Source organism: Aulonocara stuartgranti (assembly GCF_965226115.1).
Source record: "Aulonocara stuartgranti genome assembly, chromosome: 2".
Classification (NCBI taxonomy): Eukaryota; Metazoa; Chordata; class Actinopteri; order Cichliformes; family Cichlidae; genus Aulonocara; species Aulonocara stuartgranti.
The window spans coordinates 958,311-977,162 of NC_138940.1; the positions used below are offsets into that span (position 1 = coordinate 958,311).

General features: G+C 39.0%; 1 protein-coding gene across 28 annotated transcripts; it reads left to right on the forward strand.

Annotated features, from left to right (window-relative positions):
* Positions 1-1,793: 1,793 nt before the first annotated feature.
* Positions 1,794-17,699, forward strand: LOC309717687 (uncharacterized protein). 28 transcript variants are annotated; one of them, XM_082552458.1, is made up of 16 exons: positions 1,794-1,881; positions 2,513-2,656; positions 3,811-3,973; positions 4,061-4,253; positions 7,469-7,546; positions 8,218-8,295; positions 8,965-9,042; positions 9,712-9,789; positions 10,459-10,536; positions 11,206-11,283; positions 11,953-12,030; positions 12,911-12,964; positions 13,143-15,132; positions 15,250-15,315; positions 15,764-16,078; positions 16,573-17,699. In XM_082552458.1, exons 2-16 carry the CDS (start codon positions 2,548-2,550, stop codon positions 16,785-16,787), a joined length of 3,651 nt encoding a protein of 1,216 aa, XP_082408584.1. In that variant the 5' UTR covers positions 1,794-1,881; positions 2,513-2,547; the 3' UTR covers positions 16,788-17,699. The 28 variants fall into 28 exon arrangements, with proteins under 28 accessions (XP_082408584.1, XP_082408557.1, XP_082408568.1 ...); XM_082552431.1 differs by lacking the exon at positions 1,794-1,881 and adding an exon at positions 1,895-1,926; XM_082552442.1 differs by lacking the exon at positions 1,794-1,881 and adding an exon at positions 1,895-1,926 and having other exon boundaries at positions 15,764-16,072.
* Positions 17,700-18,852: the final 1,153 nt, after the last annotated feature.

Consider the following 18,852-nt stretch of genomic DNA (forward strand, 5'->3'; position numbering starts at 1 on the left):
ACCATGAAACCTGACATGGATACAAAGATACCTGGAACATGGAAACGTGGCACCAAAGACAACAGATGACCTGACACTGAACAAATTAGGACAGGACTTACAGTGGCTTGCAAAAGTATTCGGCCCCCTTTAACTTTCCCACATTTTGTCACATTACAGCCACAAACATGAATCAATTTTATTGGAATTCCACGTGAAAGACCAATACAAAGTGGTGTACACGTGAGAAGTGGAACGAAAATCATACATGATTCCAAACATTTTTTACAAATAAATAACTGAAAAGTGGGGTGTGCGCAATTATTCAGCCCCCTGAGTCAATACTTTGTAGAACCACCTTTTGCTGCAATTGGATTCCATTAAAATTGATTTGTGTCGCGGCTGGGAAGGCGAGCCGTGTGGTGTGGAGGAAGGAGGACCCGAGATGCAAGCAGTGGATGAAAATGCTAGTGAAGTTTATTTACAAGGTGTAGTGGCAAACAAGCAGTGGGGCATGACAAATAACTGAAGACACCTAAACTGGGAAGAACTAAAATAACAGACCTGGGAGCATACGACAAAGAGCTGAGAGGCCGAGACGACGACCAGCAGGACACCGAGTAACACAGACTGACACGGAGGAACACAGACAAACCGGCAACAGGCAGGAGAACACACAGGGCTTAAATACACACACCAGTAATCAGGGGATGAGAGACAGGAGGGCAATACGGCTGGGAGGAATCAGAGCTGACGGGACAGGGGAAACGTAAAGTGAACACACTCACATCAGACAGAGACCTTCACAATAAAACAGGAAACTCAGACACGGGGAACCAAACAAGACACAGAACTAAACAGACAGATTCACAAACAGACGGGGTGACACCATAGACAGAGACACAGACTCAGAGGCAGACCAAATATAAGACATAGAACTCAAACAATAATAATAATCATCATCATAATAATAAACTAGAAAATGATAATAAACTAAAAGCGCTAGGTCACCGACCCAGGACCATGACAATTTGTGTTTGTGGCAGTAATGTGACAAAATGTGGAAAAGAGGGACGAATACTTTTGCAAGCCACTGTAAGTACACAGAGAGATAATGAGGGGATGAGGAACAGCTGGGACAAGGGGAAACAAAACTAGACTCATTGCATATAGGACAAGGACTTTCCCAATAAAACAGACATCACAAGGGTAATCTAATAAACAAATGAACTTAGCAAACCTAAAGAACTTATAAACAAACATCGACATCCAAACAAACTAAAACTTAAAACGCTGGGTCAACAGACCCAGGAAAGTGACAGTAAAATCATTTATTATATACATTATACTTATTTTCTTAAATTGCTTATCTATTATCTGTATTTTCACTTGGGGGTCTAGGGGTGCTGCTCTTCTTTTCATGACAAATTAGGACATGTTTATGATAACACACTGACAATATCAGGACAATTTTGGCCTTACTCTATCAGTGAACAGCATGCCCATGCTAACTTAAACTAGACCAGCAAGCTAACCCCATGTGTATTAAGTGTTACTTCAGAATAGGAACCAAACAAATTAACGGAACGAAATTAACTGTAACAGCAGTTTGCAAAACATTGTGACAGTTCTCAAGTGTTCCTACCTCAAATACAGCACGTGTTGCTGTGTTTTTGTTGTTAAATGGACGAGGAGAGACCGTGGCTGGTGAGAGGATGCAGCATTTCGTCAGTGGAGCATAGAACGACGTCTCTGATTGGTCAACAAGTGAGTAAAGATGCATCTGATTGTTCGAAAGCCTCAACCAAAGAGCTGCTGGTCACGCCAAGATACAATCTCGCCGGAGCTCTGCGTGAACGGCACATCCGGGACCTTCAGCACTCAGGAGAGATTTATCTTGACGTATGTATTTACCTTTGATATCCATGATTTCACGCACGCTTCGAGGTAAAGTTGTATGTTTAACAAGCTAATTAATGTTAGCTAAATGGAATGGAAACAACACACAATCGATTTGAATAAAGTTAAAATGGTGCATGATGATAAATGGTAATAAATATACTTTAGCTTTATCTTCAGCAACAGATATTAGAAGTTAAATTTAATTGTTTTTAAATTTCCACTGGAGTTAAAGGGCCTGCGGCCCTCTCTGCATCTGCAACTGCAGAGACAGTCAGTCTAAGCTCTTTTTAAGTGTAGGCTACTGCAACACGCATTTTATTTCAAGATATGTTTTCTGGGATTTCAATGATAATATTAATGTTTTCCTGTTTAGCACAAATCAATGACATTAGTGTTTCAGTAATGGTAGTAAAGTGCACAGTTTACAGTATTTGTCCGTGTATTGGCATGTTAAAATTATTCGTGAAGGTAATTTAATGTCACATTACATTTGCAAAGTGTTTGCACTGGTATATTAGTCTGATTAGCAAATGCATTGTGATTTAAGGCAGAAAAATACTATTTAAAATACCATGTAAAGAAAGTACTGGTTGGTTTTGTCTTGCTGACTTTTCGTCATTTTCTCATGAAGATGTGTACAGGTTGAGCAGATTGAGAGTGAAGAACATGTCAAAAAGAAGACTCAGACTTCGTCCTGAAGCAGAGGCTGCTCACTTTATTTTATCTGGAAGTGACAAGACTTGTTTAAAGGCCCAATGGATCAATGACTATAAAGGTATGTTATATGTTGTTCCTTATGGCTATTGCATGAATATTACCAGAGCTGCAACTAATGTTTATTATAATATTTAATAATATTGTCATGGCCCTGCGACCATGACTCGGTGACTTTGTGTTTATGTTCTTTATTGTTATTACTTTCATTATTATTCATGGCTGTTTTGGGATGGTTTGTGTTTGGGATTTTAGACACTGGGTTCTGGGTTTGTGCTCCCTCTGTTGGTCCCTGGTGTTAGTGTTCCCCTGTCTCATCAGGTTAATCAGGTCCAGCTGTGTCTCCCACCTGTGTGTGACTTCCCAGTGTCTCTCTGTGTATTTATAGTGTGTGTTTGCCTCTGTTCCTCGTCGCGTCGTCTGTGTTCATACCTGGTGTAATCCTCTGCGTGCTCTCCCTGCTGTTCTCCCTTCATGTTCAGGTTTCCCACTCCTCTGTGTAGTTTATCCCAGTTTAGTTTCGTCCTTAGTTCTGTTTGCCATCTCCACTTTGTGTTTGATATTATCAATAAATCACCCTCACACCTGAATAAGTGCTGCGTTTTGGGTCCTCCTTCCACTCTCCACACGGCCGCTGCCCCGGACCGTGACAAATATATAACAATTGCTTCAGTTTCCCTGAGGGAACCTCCCAAAGCTAGCTAGCTATCTATCTATCATCTAGATTAAAAAATGTTTTATATTTTCATGTATTTGAAATTTGTTGCCAACTATTTTAATAATTGTTTTTTTTATTATTAGCATTTATTTATTGTATCAACTCATTTGTTGCAGCCCTGAACGTAAGCATCTAGATCAGGGGTGCCCAATCCCGGTCCTCGAGAGCTACCGTCCTGCAGCTTTTAGATGCATCCTTGTTCCCACACACCTGAATCAAATGGTTTGATCTCTTCAGCATGCCATCATGTTTGGCAAAGGCCTGATAACAAGCCATTCATTTGATTCAGGTGTGTGGGAACAAGGATGCATCTAAAAGCTGCAGGACAGTAGCTCTCGAGGACCGGGATTGGGCACCCCTGATCTAGATGTTCCCCTCACAATTAAAACATTTTGTGATTGTTTGTTCTGCATATGTTTTGTCAGTGGCTGATCAGCTGCAGTAAACCTGATTTGGATTGTATTACTTAACGCTACTTATTGAACATCTTGTATTAGGACGTGGTGTATTTGCCTCTGAACCAATTGAAAAGGGATCCTTTGTGGTCGAGTACCGTGGGGAGCTTATCTCAGAACATGAACGGGACAAGCGGCAGAAAAAGTACACAGAAAAGCAAACTGCTTTCCTATTTGATTTTAAATGGAAAAATAGCACATGGTGGTAAGTAAAGGCATATACAATATCAGTTGTTCTTTACAACATTATGTTTTTAGTGAACAAAACATATGTTCTTTTCTTCACTTTTAGCATTGATGCCTCCCGTGAAGACGACTCACTTGGCCGGCTGGTTAATGATGACCACAAGTACCCAAACTGCAAGATGAAACAGCTGGCAGTCCAGGATAAACCTCATCTCTGCTTGTTTGCTATTGAAAATATCCAAGCGGAGAGTGAAATCACCTATGACTATGGAGAATCTATGTGGCCATGGCGAGCTCTGGTAAGTAAATCCTCTTCATAGATTGTGCAGTACAGGGAATGTTAAATATTAGTAGATGAAAAGATAGATATTATTCTAGTTATGAAGACCAGAGTAGATCAGTGCAGGGTTTTATTGACAAAATTTGATATTTTTGTCCTTTTACAGATGTTTTTGTCCATTTAACCTGAAGCTGATCAGTTTACATGATTGGATTTCTGGGGAAATAGATGGCTTTACATCAGTGTTGGGTTTAGAGCTTTTATTGACAACAGCAGGACAAGTTAGAAGTCAGGAACATGAACTCTACATGTGTTCAGTCGTCATGTCCTCATATTGTTTCAAGCTGTGAAGAACATGAGTGTGTTTCAGAATATATATATCTTTGCAGCAGTTACGATAATAATGTGCTGTTTGCACGATGAGCACTGCTGCTCTTTCTCAGCAAGAGCCTCCCCGAAATTGACCGTGCGCTTTGTGTTGTCCGTGCGCGCGTCTGTGCATTTCGTGGCGTCTGTGCAGAAATGACTCGCAAGACAAGGCTGCAAACTATTCTCACAGACTTCAAATGTGCACTTGAATCCAAGAAGATAGAAAAGGATCTCTCTCTGTCTCTCCCCCAGCTCTGCTGACTTGCCACTGAGAGAGTAACAACTGCCCCTCCCCCCTCTGCTCTGCAAACAGGTGGCTGTTTTTGCACCCCTCCCCCCTCTGCTCTGCAAACACGTGGCTGCTTTTGCACCCCTCCACTCACTTGCTCAGAGCCAGTGTGTGCAAAGTGGAGCAACATAACACTGACAGAGGTTCAGAGAAGGGGAAAAAAAACAAAAAACGGAGCAGGCTGCCGTTGTTCACTTCAAGAAGGCGGCTCTATAGGCTGTTTTGTTTGCGACCGACACACAGTATAAATATATTCTCAATCACATTCACACCACTCTGTTATATCAGTTCCACTACATCAAGACTATTTTATGGTGGTGAGCTGTTTTATTGTCATGTATTTTGCATAGTAAGATAACCATGTCCTGCATTCAAAACCACTGAAAATGTCTATGGTGGTGCTGTACCTAATATTTTGCTCATTTGATCCAAAACCTATTTTTCCTTTATTTTGAAGGCTGAGGCTTAGATCCATTAGGTATTCACGAGAAAGGCATCATCACATGTCAGGATTACAGTATATCGAAAATATGTGATTATAATGGGAGTCAATGGGACCCAAAATGGTACGAGGAACACAGGAGGTAACACTTATGTGAATCTCCTTTGCTATATACCACACCATAGAGGGGATCATTGAATTTTAAAAATAATCCTAAAATGCACCTCATGGCCAAGTTTCATGCAACTAGTCTTTAAAATGATTGATATATTGAGAATCAAAAATCCAAAGGGTCCCTATTTTGACTTAAACCCTCCGAGGGTTTTAAAGCATCAATTTGGTCTTTATTCCAATTAAATTTAATATTTTTGTCCTTTTACACATGTTTTTGTCCATTTAACCTGAAGCAGATCAGTTCACATGATTGGATTTCTGGGGAAATAGATGGCTTTACATCAGTGTTGGGTTTAGAGCTTTTATTGCCAACAGCAGGACAAGTTAGAAGTCAGGAACATGAACTCTACATGTGTTCAGTCGTCATGTCCTCATATTGTTTCAAGCTGTGAAGAACATGAGTGTGTTTCAGAATATATATATCTTTGCAGCAGTTACGATAATAATGTGCTGTTTGCACGATGAGCACTGCTGCTCTTTCTCAGCAAGAGCCTCCCCGAAATTGACCGTGCGCTTTGTGTTGTCCGTACGCGCATCTGTGCATTTCGTGGCGTCTGTGCAGAAATGACTCGCAAGACAAGGCTGCAAACTATTCTCACAGACTTCAAATGTGCACTTGAATCCAAGAAGATAGAAAAGGATCTCTCTCTGTCTCTCCCCCAGCTCTGCTGACTTGCCACTGAGAGAGTAACAACTGCCCCTCCCCCCTCTGCTCTGCAAACAGGTGGCTGTTTTTGCACCCCTCCCCCCTCTGCTCTGCAAACACGTGGCTGCTTTTGCACCCCTCCACTCACTTGCTCAGAGCCAGTGTGTGCAAAGTGGAGCAACATAACACTGACAGAGGTTCAGAGAAGGGGAAAAAAAACAAAAAACGGAGCAGGCTGCCGTTGTTCACTTCAAGAAGGCGGCTCTATAGGCTGTTTTGTTTGCGACCGACACACAGTATAAATATATTCTCAATCACATTCACACCACTCTGTTATATCAGTTCCACTACATCAAGACTATTTTATGGTGATGAGCTGTTTTATTGTCATGTATTTTGCATAGTAAGATAACCATGTCCTGCATTCAAAACCACTGAAAATGTCTATGGTGGTGCTGTACCTAATATTTTGCTCATTTGATCCAAAACCTATTTTTCCTTTATTTTGAAGGCTGAGGCTTAGATCCATTAGGTATTCACAAGAAAGGCATCATCACATGTCAGGATTACAGTATATCGAAAATATGTGATTATAATGGGAGTCAATGGGACCCAAAATGGTACGAGGAACACAGGAGGTAACACTTATGTGAATCTCCTTTGCTATATACCACACCATAGAGGGGATCATTGAATTTTAAAAATAATCCTAAAATGCACCTCATGGCCAAGTTTCATGCAACTAGTCTTTAAAATGATTGATATATTGAGAATCAAAAATCCAAAGGGTCCCTATTTTGACTTAAACCCTCCGAGGGTTTTAAAGCATCAATTTGGTCTTTATTCCAATTAAATTTAATATTTTTGTCCTTTTACACATGTTTTTGTCCATTTAACCTGAAGCTGATCAGTTTACATGATTGGATTTCTGGGGAAATAGATGGCTTTACATCAGTGTTGGGTTTAGAGCTTTTATTGACAACAGCAGGACAAGTTAGAAGTCAGGAACATGAACTCTACATGTGTTCAGTCGTCATGTCCTCATATTGTTTCAAGCTGTGAAGAACATGAGTGTGTTTCAGAATACGTCCTCATATGGTTGGACCAACAACTCTAGTGTGTGTGTGTTACACTGTCCTCATATTGTTGGGTAGCAGAACTGTACTGTGTTAAGTTTCTATAGAATCTGGCATAAGGAAGTCAGATCCTTCTGTAATAATGTTCACTGAAACAAGTATGATCTGTAGTTAATGAGCTAGTCAGCATTTGTAGTACAGAATGTTTCTGACATTATATTGTTGTCTTTTGTTGCAGACACCAAGTGTTGAGACCCTGTCCCAACCTCCTACAGACCAAGAAGTGAGTGACAAATCCACTTCATTCCTCCAACAGGTTACGCATAAATTTTTGTATTTGGAATCAAGTATATGAGTCAGTTGGGCCTAGTGCATAAATGAAATGCACTTTGATTGTATTAAAACAATCAGTTTGAGTGAAAGTTTCCCAAAATCAACATTAGCATTAGGAGAAGGAAATTGGCTATACCAGTTGTTAGTCCAAACTTTCCCTTTAAAGCATCAATTTGGTCTTTATTCCAATTAAATTTAATATTTTTGTCCTTTTACACATGTTTTTGTCCATTTAACCTGAAGCTGATCAGTTTACATGATTGGATTTCTGGGGAAATAGATGGCTTTACATCAGTGTTGGGTTTAGAGCTTTTATTGACAACAGCAGGACAAGTTAGAAGTCAGGAACATGAACTCTACATGTGTTCAGTCGTCATGTCCTCATATTGTTTCAAGCTGTGAAGAACATGAGTGTGTTTCAGAATACGTCCTCATATGGTTGGACCAACAACTCTAGTGTGTGTGTGTTACACTGTCCTCATATTGTTGGGTAGCAGACCTGTACTGTGTTAAGTTTCTATAGAATCTGGCATAAGGAAGTCAGATCCTTCTGTAATAATGTTCACTGAAACAAGTATGATCTGTAGTTAATGAGCTAGTCAGCATTTGTAGTACAGAATGTTTCTGACATTATATTGTTGTCTTTTGTTGCAGACACCAAGTGTTGAGACCCTGTCCCAACCTCCTACAGACCAAGAAGTGAGTGACAAATCCACTTCATTCCTCCAACAGGTTACGCATAAATTTTTGTATTTGGAATCAAGTATATGAGTCAGTTGGGCCTAGTGCATAAATGAAATGCACTTTGATTGTATTAAAACAATCAGTTTGAGTGAAAGTTTCCCAAAATCAACATTAGCATTAGGAGAAGGAAATTGGCTATACCAGTTGTTAGTCCAAACTTTCCCTTTAAAGCATCAATTTGGTCTTTATTCCAATTAAATTTAATATTTTTGTCCTTTTACACATGTTTTTGTCCATTTAACCTGAAGCTGATCAGTTTACATGATTGGATTTCTGGGGAAATAGATGGCTTTACATCAGTGTTGGGTTTAGAGCTTTTATTGACAACAGCAGGACAAGTTAGAAGTCAGGAACATGAACTCTACATGTGTTCAGTCGTCATGTCCTCATATTGTTTCAAGCTGTGAAGAACATGAGTGTGTTTCAGAATACGTCCTCATATGGTTGGACCAACAACTCTAGTGTGTGTGTTACACTGTCCTCATATTGTTGGGTAGCAGAACTGTACTGTGTTAAGTTTCTATAGAATCTGGCATAAGGAAGTCAGATCCTTCTGTAATAATGTTCACTGAAACAAGTATGATCTGTAGTTAATGAGCTAGTCAGCATTTGTAGTACAGAATGTTTCTGACATTATATTGTTGTCTTTTGTTGCAGACACCAAGTGTTGTGACCCTGTCCCAACCTCCTACAGACCAAGAAGTGAGTGACAAATCCACTTCATTCCTCCAACAGGTTACGCATAAATTTTTGTATTTGGAATCAAGTATATGAGTCAGTTGGGCCTAGTGCATAAATGAAATGCACTTTGATTGTATTAAAACAATCAGTTTGAGTGAAAGTTTCCCAAAATCAACATTAGCATTAGGAGAAGGAAATTGGCTATACCAGTTGTTAGTCCAAACTTTCCCTTTAAAGCATCAATTTGGTCTTTATTCCAATTAAATTTAATATTTTTGTCCTTTTACACATGTTTTTGTCCATTTAACCTGAAGCTGATCAGTTTACATGATTGGATTTCTGGGGAAATAGATGGCTTTACATCAGTGTTGGGTTTAGAGCTTTTATTGACAACAGCAGGACAAGTTAGAAGTCAGGAACATGAACTCTACATGTGTTCAGTCGTCATGTCCTCATATTGTTTCAAGCTGTGAAGAACATGAGTGTGTTTCAGAATACGTCCTCATATGGTTGGACCAACAACTCTAGTGTGTGTGTTACACTGTCCTCATATTGTTGGGTAGCAGACCTGTACTGTGTTAAGTTTCTATAGAATCTGGCATAAGGAAGTCAGATCCTTCTGTAATAATGTTCACTGAAACAAGTATGATCTGTAGTTAATGAGCTAGTCAGCATTTGTAGTACAGAATGTTTCTGACATTATATTGTTGTCTTTTGTTGCAGACACCAAGTGTTGAGACCCTGTCCCAACCTCCTACAGACCAAGAAGTGAGTGACAAATCCACTTCATTCCTCCAACAGGTTACGCATAAATTTTTGTATTTGGAATCAAGTATATGAGTCAGTTGGGCCTAGTGCATAAATGAAATGCACTTTGATTGTATTAAAACAATCAGTTTGAGTGAAAGTTTCCCAAAATCAACATTAGCATTAGGAGAAGGAAATTGGCTATACCAGTTGTTAGTCCAAACTTTCCCTTTAAAGCATCAATTTGGTCTTTATTCCAATTAAATTTAATATTTTTGTCCTTTTACGCATGTTTTTGTCCATTTAACCTGAAGCTGATCGGTTTACATGATTGGATTTCTGGGGAAATAGATGGCTTTACATCAGTGTTGGGTTTAGAGCTTTTATTGACAACAGCAGGACAAGTTAGAAGTCAGGAACATGAACTCTACATGTGTTCAGTCGTCATGTCCTCATATTGTTTCAAGCTGTGAAGAACATGAGTGTGTTTCAGAATACGTCCTCATATGGTTGGACCAACAACTCTAGTGTGTGTGTTACACTGTCCTCATATTGTTGGGTAGCAGAACTGTACTGTGTTAAGTTTCTATAGAATCTGGCATAAGGAAGTCAGATCCTTCTGTAATAATGTTCACTGAAACAAGTATGATCTGTAGTTAATGAGCTAGTCAGCATTTGTAGTACAGAATGTTTCTGACATTATATTGTTGTCTTTTGTTGCAGACACCAAGTGTTGTGACCCTGTCCCAACCTCCTACAGACCAAGAAGTGAGTGACAAATCCACTTCATTCCTCCAACAGGTTACGCATAAATTTTTGTATTTGGAATCAAGTATATGAGTCAGTTGGGCCTAGTGCATAAATGAAATGCACTTTGATTGTATTAAAACAATCAGTTTGAGTGAAAGTTTCCCAAAATCAACATTAGCATTAGGAGAAGGAAATTGGCTATACCAGTTGTTAGTCCAAACTTTCCCTTTAAAGCATCAATTTGGTCTTTATTCCAATTAAATTTAATATTTTTGTCCTTTTACACATGTTTTTGTCCATTTAACCTGAAGCTGATCAGTTTACATGATTGGATTTCTGGGGAAATAGATGGCTTTACATCAGTGTTGGGTTTAGAGCTTTTATTGACAACAGCAGGACAAGTTAGAAGTCAGGAACATGAACTCTACATGTGTTCAGTCGTCATGTCCTCATATTGTTTCAAGCTGTGAAGAACATGAGTGTGTTTCAGAATACGTCCTCATATGGTTGGACCAACAACTCTAGTGTGTGTGTTACACTGTCCTCATATTGTTGGGTAGCAGAACTGTACTGTGTTAAGTTTCTATAGAATCTGGCATAAGGAAGTCAGATCCTTCTGTAATAATGTTCACTGAAACAAGTATGATCTGTAGTTAATGAGCTAGTCAGCATTTGTAGTACAGAATGTTTCTGACATTATATTGTTGTCTTTTGTTGCAGACACCAAGTGTTGAGACCCTGTCCCAACCTCCTACAGACCAAGAAGTGAGTGACAAATCCACTTCATTCCTCCAACAGGTTACGCATAAATTTTTGTATTTGGAATCAAGTATATGAGTCAGTTGGGCCTAGTGCATAAATGAAATGCACTTTGATTGTATTAAAACAATCAGTTTGAGTGAAAGTTTCCCAAAATCAACATTAGCATTAGGAGAAGGAAATTGGCTATACCAGTTGTTAGTCCAAACTTTCCCTTTAAAGCATCAATTTGGTCTTTATTCCAATTAAATTTAATATTTTTGTCCTTTTACGCATGTTTTTGTCCATTTAACCTGAAGCTGATTGGTTTACATGATTGGATTTCTGGGGAAATAGATGGCTTTACATCAGTGTTGGGTTTAGAGCTTTTATTGACAACAGCAGGACAAGTTAGAAGTCAGGAACATGAACTCTACATGTGTTCAGTCGTCATGTCCTCATATTGTTTCAAGCTGTGAAGAACATGAGTGTGTTTCAGAATACGTCCTCATATGGTTGGACCAACAACTCTAGTGTGTGTGTTACACTGTCCTCATATTGTTGGGTAGCAGAACTGTACTGTGTTAAGTTTCTATAGAATCTGGCATAAGGAAGTCAGATCCTTCTGTAATAATGTTCACTGAAACAAGTATGATCTGTAGTTAATGAGCTAGTCAGCATTTGTAGTACAGAATGTTTCTGACATTATATTGTTGTCTTTTGTTGCAGACACCAAGTGTTGAGACCCTGTCCCAACCTCCTACAGACCAAGAAGTGAGTGACAAATCCACTTCATTCCTCCAACAGGTTACGCATAAATTTTTGTATTTGGAATCAAGTATATGAGTCAGTTGGGCCTAGTGCATAAATGAAATGCACTTTGATTGTATTAAAACAATCAGTTTGAGTGAAAGTTTCCCAAAATCAACATTAGCATTAGGAGAAGGAAATTGGCTATACCAGTTGTTAGTCCAAACTTTCCCTTTAAAGCATCAATTTGGTCTTTATTCCAATTAAATTTAATATTTTTGTCCTTTTACACATGTTTTTGTCCATTTAACCTGAAGCTGATCAGTTTACATGATTGGATTTCTGGGGAAATAGATGGCTTTACATCAGTGTTGGGTTTAGAGCTTTTATTGACAACAGCAGGACAAGTTAGAAGTCAGGAACATGAACTCTACATGTGTTCAGTCGTCATGTCCTCATATTGTTTCAAGCTGTGAAGAACATGAGTGTGTTTCAGAATACGTCCTCATATGGTTGGACCAACAACTCTAGTGTGTGTGTTACACTGTCCTCATATTGTTGGGTAGCAGAACTGTACTGTGTTAAGTTTCTATAATATCTAGAATAAGGAACTCAGATCCTCCTGTCAATAATGTTCACTAATGTATCTGTGACATATATGTCAACTCAATGCAGCCTTTCATCTCAGCAAATATAATTAATGATTGACAGGGTTCACAAATGAATTTTCACCCAAGATTTTATGTCAAAATGACATGACACAAAGTGTGTGATATGTATGTTAAATCATTCTCACTATTAAGTTACAATGCATTGTTTTTCATTTCTTAACCTACTAGCAATGTTTTTTACAGTATACTGAATTGCATAATAATTTTGAGTTAGTTTTCAAATGAATTATAATTACAAACATTGAATTTGTTACGTTTCATGTAAGGCCAGACAAAAATCTCGAGTTCTCACCTTTCACCAGACAGCTACCTCAGAGCAGGTAAGCCAGCTGCCTTTTTCTTCTTCATTCAAATTGTTTATGCTATGTAATTATGCATATTTACTACATGAATGCATTTTCATCAAGTCATGGATTGCAGAATGTTCTGCTACTGGAGGGGGAATGACATTCTAGCTATTAATAAATACAAAGATGCTTTTTCTCCATTTTCGTTCAGATCTCTACTGATGAATTCTCAGATTGTACGGATTATGAAGATAAAGACTATTTCCCAGATTCATGTGGCAGTTCCTCTGACACAAGTCTCCATAGTGTGGACATGAAAATCACAGAATCTGTGGTTCCCCAAAATACGTTAAATGACATGGCATTGGAGACGGCTTCAGGACACAGTGGGAAGATCACCAGTTCAGAGAAACCTACAACATTTAGTTTGTCACTGAGAAGTAGCAGTCACAGTACTTCGGTAACAAGCCGCAGTTTTGATTCATCAGGGGTCACATCACCTAAAAACAGCTCCATAAAAGTCCTACCTTTGCCAAACACGGAAAGACAAAGCAAGTACAACAAGAAGCAATACTGTCTATATTGTAAAAAGGCCATTGCTAAATTGGCAAGACACCTTGAATCTGCCCACGGTAATGTGCCGGAAGTTGCAAGCGCCTTCAGTTATGATAAAAGATCCTGCAAAAGAAGAGATTTGTTGCGCTCTATTAAGAAGAGGGGAAACTTTAACCATAATGCTACTGTGGCAACTTCTGGTGCTGGAGAAATGGTTGCTTGTCGAAGACCCACTACTGCAACAGGATCTGAGGACTACCGTCATTGTAAATTTTGTCAAGGACTATATGCAAGAAATTGCCTTTGGAGGCATGTGAGAAGGTGCCCTCAGAGGTTTAATGAGGAAGCTCCCTCTGGGCAAAGACGGATGCATCTGCAATTACCGAAACCTGATCAAGTTCATGAAGCTGTATGGAAGATTGCTTGTGAAATGAATCAGGATGACATTTCCTTTGTAGTAACGAGTGAAAGAGACATTCTTAGCCTTGGTGAGTCACTGTACAATGGCAGAAAACCAAATGAGAAAAGGAATGATTACATACGCCAAAAAATGAGAGAGATCGCAAGGTTATTGATAACCGCCAGAGCTATGACACCTTTGAAGAGCACAGAAGACCTTGTTATGCCTACTAACTTTCCCCATGTCATACAAGCAGTCAGAGCTGTTGCTGGTTATGAGCAGGAGAGCAACTCATATAAAACCCCATCCTTGGCTTTGAAATTGGGACACAGTTTGGCTAAAGTTGCAAGCATTGTGCAGTGTAAAGCCATCATTGCAAATCGCTATGATGTTGCAGAGTCAGCCAAGCAGTTTGCCACTCTGTATGAAAAAAAGTGGTCAGAGTCCATTTCAGCTGCTGCATTGGGCACACTTCAACAAGCCAAATGGAATAAACCACAGATTTTGCCATTTACACAGGATGTGTCACTGCTGCATAAGTTTCTTGCTACTAAGTCCGCAATGTACATGAAGGACCTTGAGGAAAAACCCAACAGCACAACCTTCGGAAATCTTGCTCAAGTGACTTTGACGCAGGTAGTGCTATTTAACAGAAAAAGGCAAGGAGAAGTTTCAAAAATGGAGCTCCAGGTTTTTACATCCCGGAATCGCACAGAGTTGAATCCTGACATTATGATCGGCCTAACTGAGTTTGAAAGGAAACTTGCAAAGCACTTTGACAGAGTTGAGATTCGTGGTAAAAGATCAAGAATGGTACCTGTGCTTCTCACACCTGACATGATCACTGCAATGGAGCTCCTCGCAAAAGCCAGAAGTGAGTGTCAAGTCCACACAGAGAATGTGTACTTGTTTGCACGCCCAGGTGTCCTTTCTCATTACAGAGGCTCTGACTGCTTTCGCAAGTATGCAAATAAATGTGGTGCAAAGTACCCAGAGGCCCTTACCTCAACAAGATTGCGGAAACAAGTTGCCACTTTGTCCACAGTACTAAATCTAAAAGAAAATGAAATGGATCAACTTGCCACCTTTCTCGGACACGACATCCGTGTCCATCGAGAATTCTACCGGCTTCCAGAGAGTACCCTGCAGCTTGCAAAAGTCAGCAAACTGTTGATTGCAATGGAGAAAGGAAAACTGTCTGACCTGCAGGGGAAAGGGCTGGATGACATCGTGATCAATCCTGATGGTGAATTCTTTTTCTTTCTTTTTTTTTTGAAACATAGTTATCTTTGAATATAACATTTGTGAATGTTCAGCAGATTCTAATATAAATATTTTGTCTTGATTATTTTTCCCCAACAAGATGAAGCAGTTACAAGTGATGATGATTCCAGTGGAGAAACCATCACTGACCCTCAACAACACAAAGGTATCTTGACTTGCCCAGTGTGTGATAATATCTTTAAGTTATGAGACTGGAGACAGTTAATAGGTTCATGTCATGTTAGATGGGCTTAAGGGACAGCAGTATATAAATTAGACAGAATGGTAGACACCATTCATTAATATGGTACTAAAAGATCTGGATACATTGAAGTCTGGCAAAATGCATAAATAAGCAATACAAAGGCAAATATTAAATATAAGGATTAGGAGGTCCACTTCTGTGAGATTAGGCACACAAGTTGAGAGGTAGTGCATGCAAGTAATGTGTTTCTAGGGAGATGCCTGAGTATTGATGAGTATTATTAGTAGATTATGTTCACATGTAAAATATTCATATCAAATGTAAAATTACACACTGCCCAATGCTGACTTTGCCTACAATGCAAACAAAAAATGCATTAATTCTCATATTTCACTGTTACTTTTCAAAGGCTCAAGGACCAAGAATTCTGGGAACCAAAGCCACACACTTTACTCAGCTTCCCTGGACAATATGGAGGGCGCTTCTGCCTCAACCACCCTGGACAATATGGAGGGCGCTTCTGCCTCAACCACCCTGGACAACATGGAGGGCGCTTCTGCCTCAACCACCCTGGACAACATGGAGGGCGCTTCTGCCTCAACCACCCTGGACAATATGGAGGGCGCTTCTGCCTCAACCACCCTGGACAATATGGAGGGCGCTTCTGCCTCAACCACCCTGGACAGCAAAAACATCAGCAACACTGCACCAGGAAAGGGTAAAGGTACCCATATACAAAATGTTTTAAGTGAATATACTTGTTATCAATGGACATGTTTATTCTTTTCAGGCATGACACTATTCAGAGCTTTTATCATAAATCATTTCATCTTATTTGATTCCCAGCAGAACACAGCACTTCAAATGGTTCATTCCAAGCATCCTTAAAGGAGCAATAAGCAATATCTTTTCACTGCTAGGTGTGCTGTTTTGCACTGCCTGTAAACCAAACCAAAGTCTATGGCTGGAGATCAACACAGAGAGAGGGATTGTGACTTCATGCTGTACTCCAGATGAAATTACACCTCTAATTATTCACATAGCCATTTTTAATTCCTTCAACCTAAGTATGATGAATTGTGCTTATTGCTCCTTTAAAGTGCTCCAGTAGAAAGCAAGGTTTAAGAACATTTTGTATTCACATTAGAAACTAGAATATTTTCTCTCTTATCTTACATTCACATTAAGATATATATTTTTTGTTTCCATTTATGACAGCTGGGAAGGCAAGGTGCAAGTGGACAGATGATGAAGTAAAGGCTGTTGAGCGGCACTTACTTCATTTCATAACAAGCTGCAAAGTACCTGGCAAAAAGGAATGTGACTCCTGCATCCAAGCAGAGCCGGCAGCTCTGAAAGGCAGAGACTGGGTTGCCATAAAGTATTACATCCACAACAGGATCGTAGCATTGAAAAGAAAGATGAATAAATAAAATTACAAAATGCAGGTTCAGGAATGCTGCATCAGTTAAAATTAACTTGATTTTCATTTTTATTTTTTTTTAATTTTTGACTTTGTCTGTTGGGTTAGTAATGACTAAGTTACTCAGTCCTTTCTCCTGGTTTTTGCCATCATAAGTTAATACTCAAGGGAGATAGTTTGTTACTCTCAGTTATTTCAGTATTGCAGGTCACTCACAGTTATTTCAGTATTACAGGTCTCTGCATTGCATTGTTTATACCCATAAATCTGTTTATTATGGGTGCATTTTGTTATTAAAAAATAAGAAAGGCAGAAAATGTTCCATGTTTTTATTCACATAAACATTCACTGCAAAATTAATGCAATACAATATTAAGACTTAAAAAGTAGACTGACCACATTTTTGAGCTATGTCTCTTTTTAAGTCTCTATACAGCTCAGATTTACTGTGTTGTATTAACACATGAATGTCTGATATTTCTGTCAGAAGTTACCCGACTGGTGAGCATTACTATTGTGCATCCATGCCTATTATATTGTAATCTCAAAAGGAGCCAAGCTGAAAATACAGACCCTACCCTTACCTGGTCCTTATAAGTCATGTATACTTGAAAATTATGTGTGTATCCATGGGCTTCACAATTCACCTAAACATGAAATATCAGTGTGTGTGACCTTATGGTACTCATAAGTCACATAAACCTGACAGTGTCCTCATAAGTAGCAGTAAATTCAGGTTTGACCAAAATTTAACCCTAGCCAAAATCTCAACAGATGGGCGTGTTCCTGGAAGCATGGGTCAAATTTTTTGTGATTCCCATGCCTCTAGGACCTTCAGAAAGGCACGTTCCCATTTGTCACATTTTTGTCATAGGTACTGATATATCATGAAAACACGTATGTGTGTGTGTGTGTGTGTGTGTGTGTGTGGCTTGGATGCAGCCAAAGGCTCAGTTGACCTTGAGGAGCGCTATTCATCACAGTGGGAAAAGGGAACCAAGCAGAGACAAAGCCTTATTGGATGAAAATACCCTTACAGTCGGAAATAGCTGAAAGTGCTGATGCCAGAACTCCACTGTAGTTTTTCACAGCATCTGCAGTTTGGGCCACTCATTGGCTCAAGCCTCAGACTCCTCTGTCCTCATTCAGTATGAACTTTGTTGGGTTCATGCTGGGTAATGTTACTACAGTGAGAAATGTAATCACAACTGCTTAAAGCAGCATTACTGTAGTTAGCGTTTATAAATGTCCCCACAAGCAGTGCTGGGCTAAAGGCAAGCCTCAATGATAAATGATTCAGCCTCAAGTGGAAGGACTAATGTTGCTGTCTCAGTTAAGAGTTCTTGTCAGGAAGAAGTAATAAGTGAATGTTACTATTCTTCCACTCAAGGAGCAAATCTAGTCCTGCTATACACAGATGTCTTCAATTTCATTTTTACAATAAAACCAAAAATAATAAGGGACACGTTCTTTTGAACAAGATGCCAAAATGCAGTTATTTACTTTGAATCCAGTTTACCAGCTCAATGTGTTTTTATGACACAGATCCATTCTTGGTCATTTCAGGTTGTTTCAGCATTTTCAAAATGAAAAAAATGGAAATTTCCTTTAACATATTTGTACTAAATTGCACTTTTGCTTCAAGGAAATCTTCCCACACTGCAAAAACCCACCTCCTTAATACTAGAAAAATACACTTATTTTTGGTGAAGATTTGCTTAAAACAAGTGAAATTATCTGCCCATGGGGTAAGTGTTTTTTTCTTAATAAGATTTCTTGAAATAAGAACAATATCTAGATTTAAATAAAGCTAAAAATAAGTATTTTACACTCATTCCAGGGAACAAATCAGAACATTGAAACTTAAAATAAGCTTTAACCACTTATTGTAGGCCACAAATAAGATAATAAAGCTAAAAATAAGTCTTTTACACTTATTACAGGCAACAAATTAGAACAATTGAAACTTAAAATAAGCTTTAACCACTGATTGTAGGCCACAAATAAAGATAATAAAGCTAAAAATAAGTCTTTTACACTTATTCCAGGCAACCAATCATGGCTTGAAACCTAAA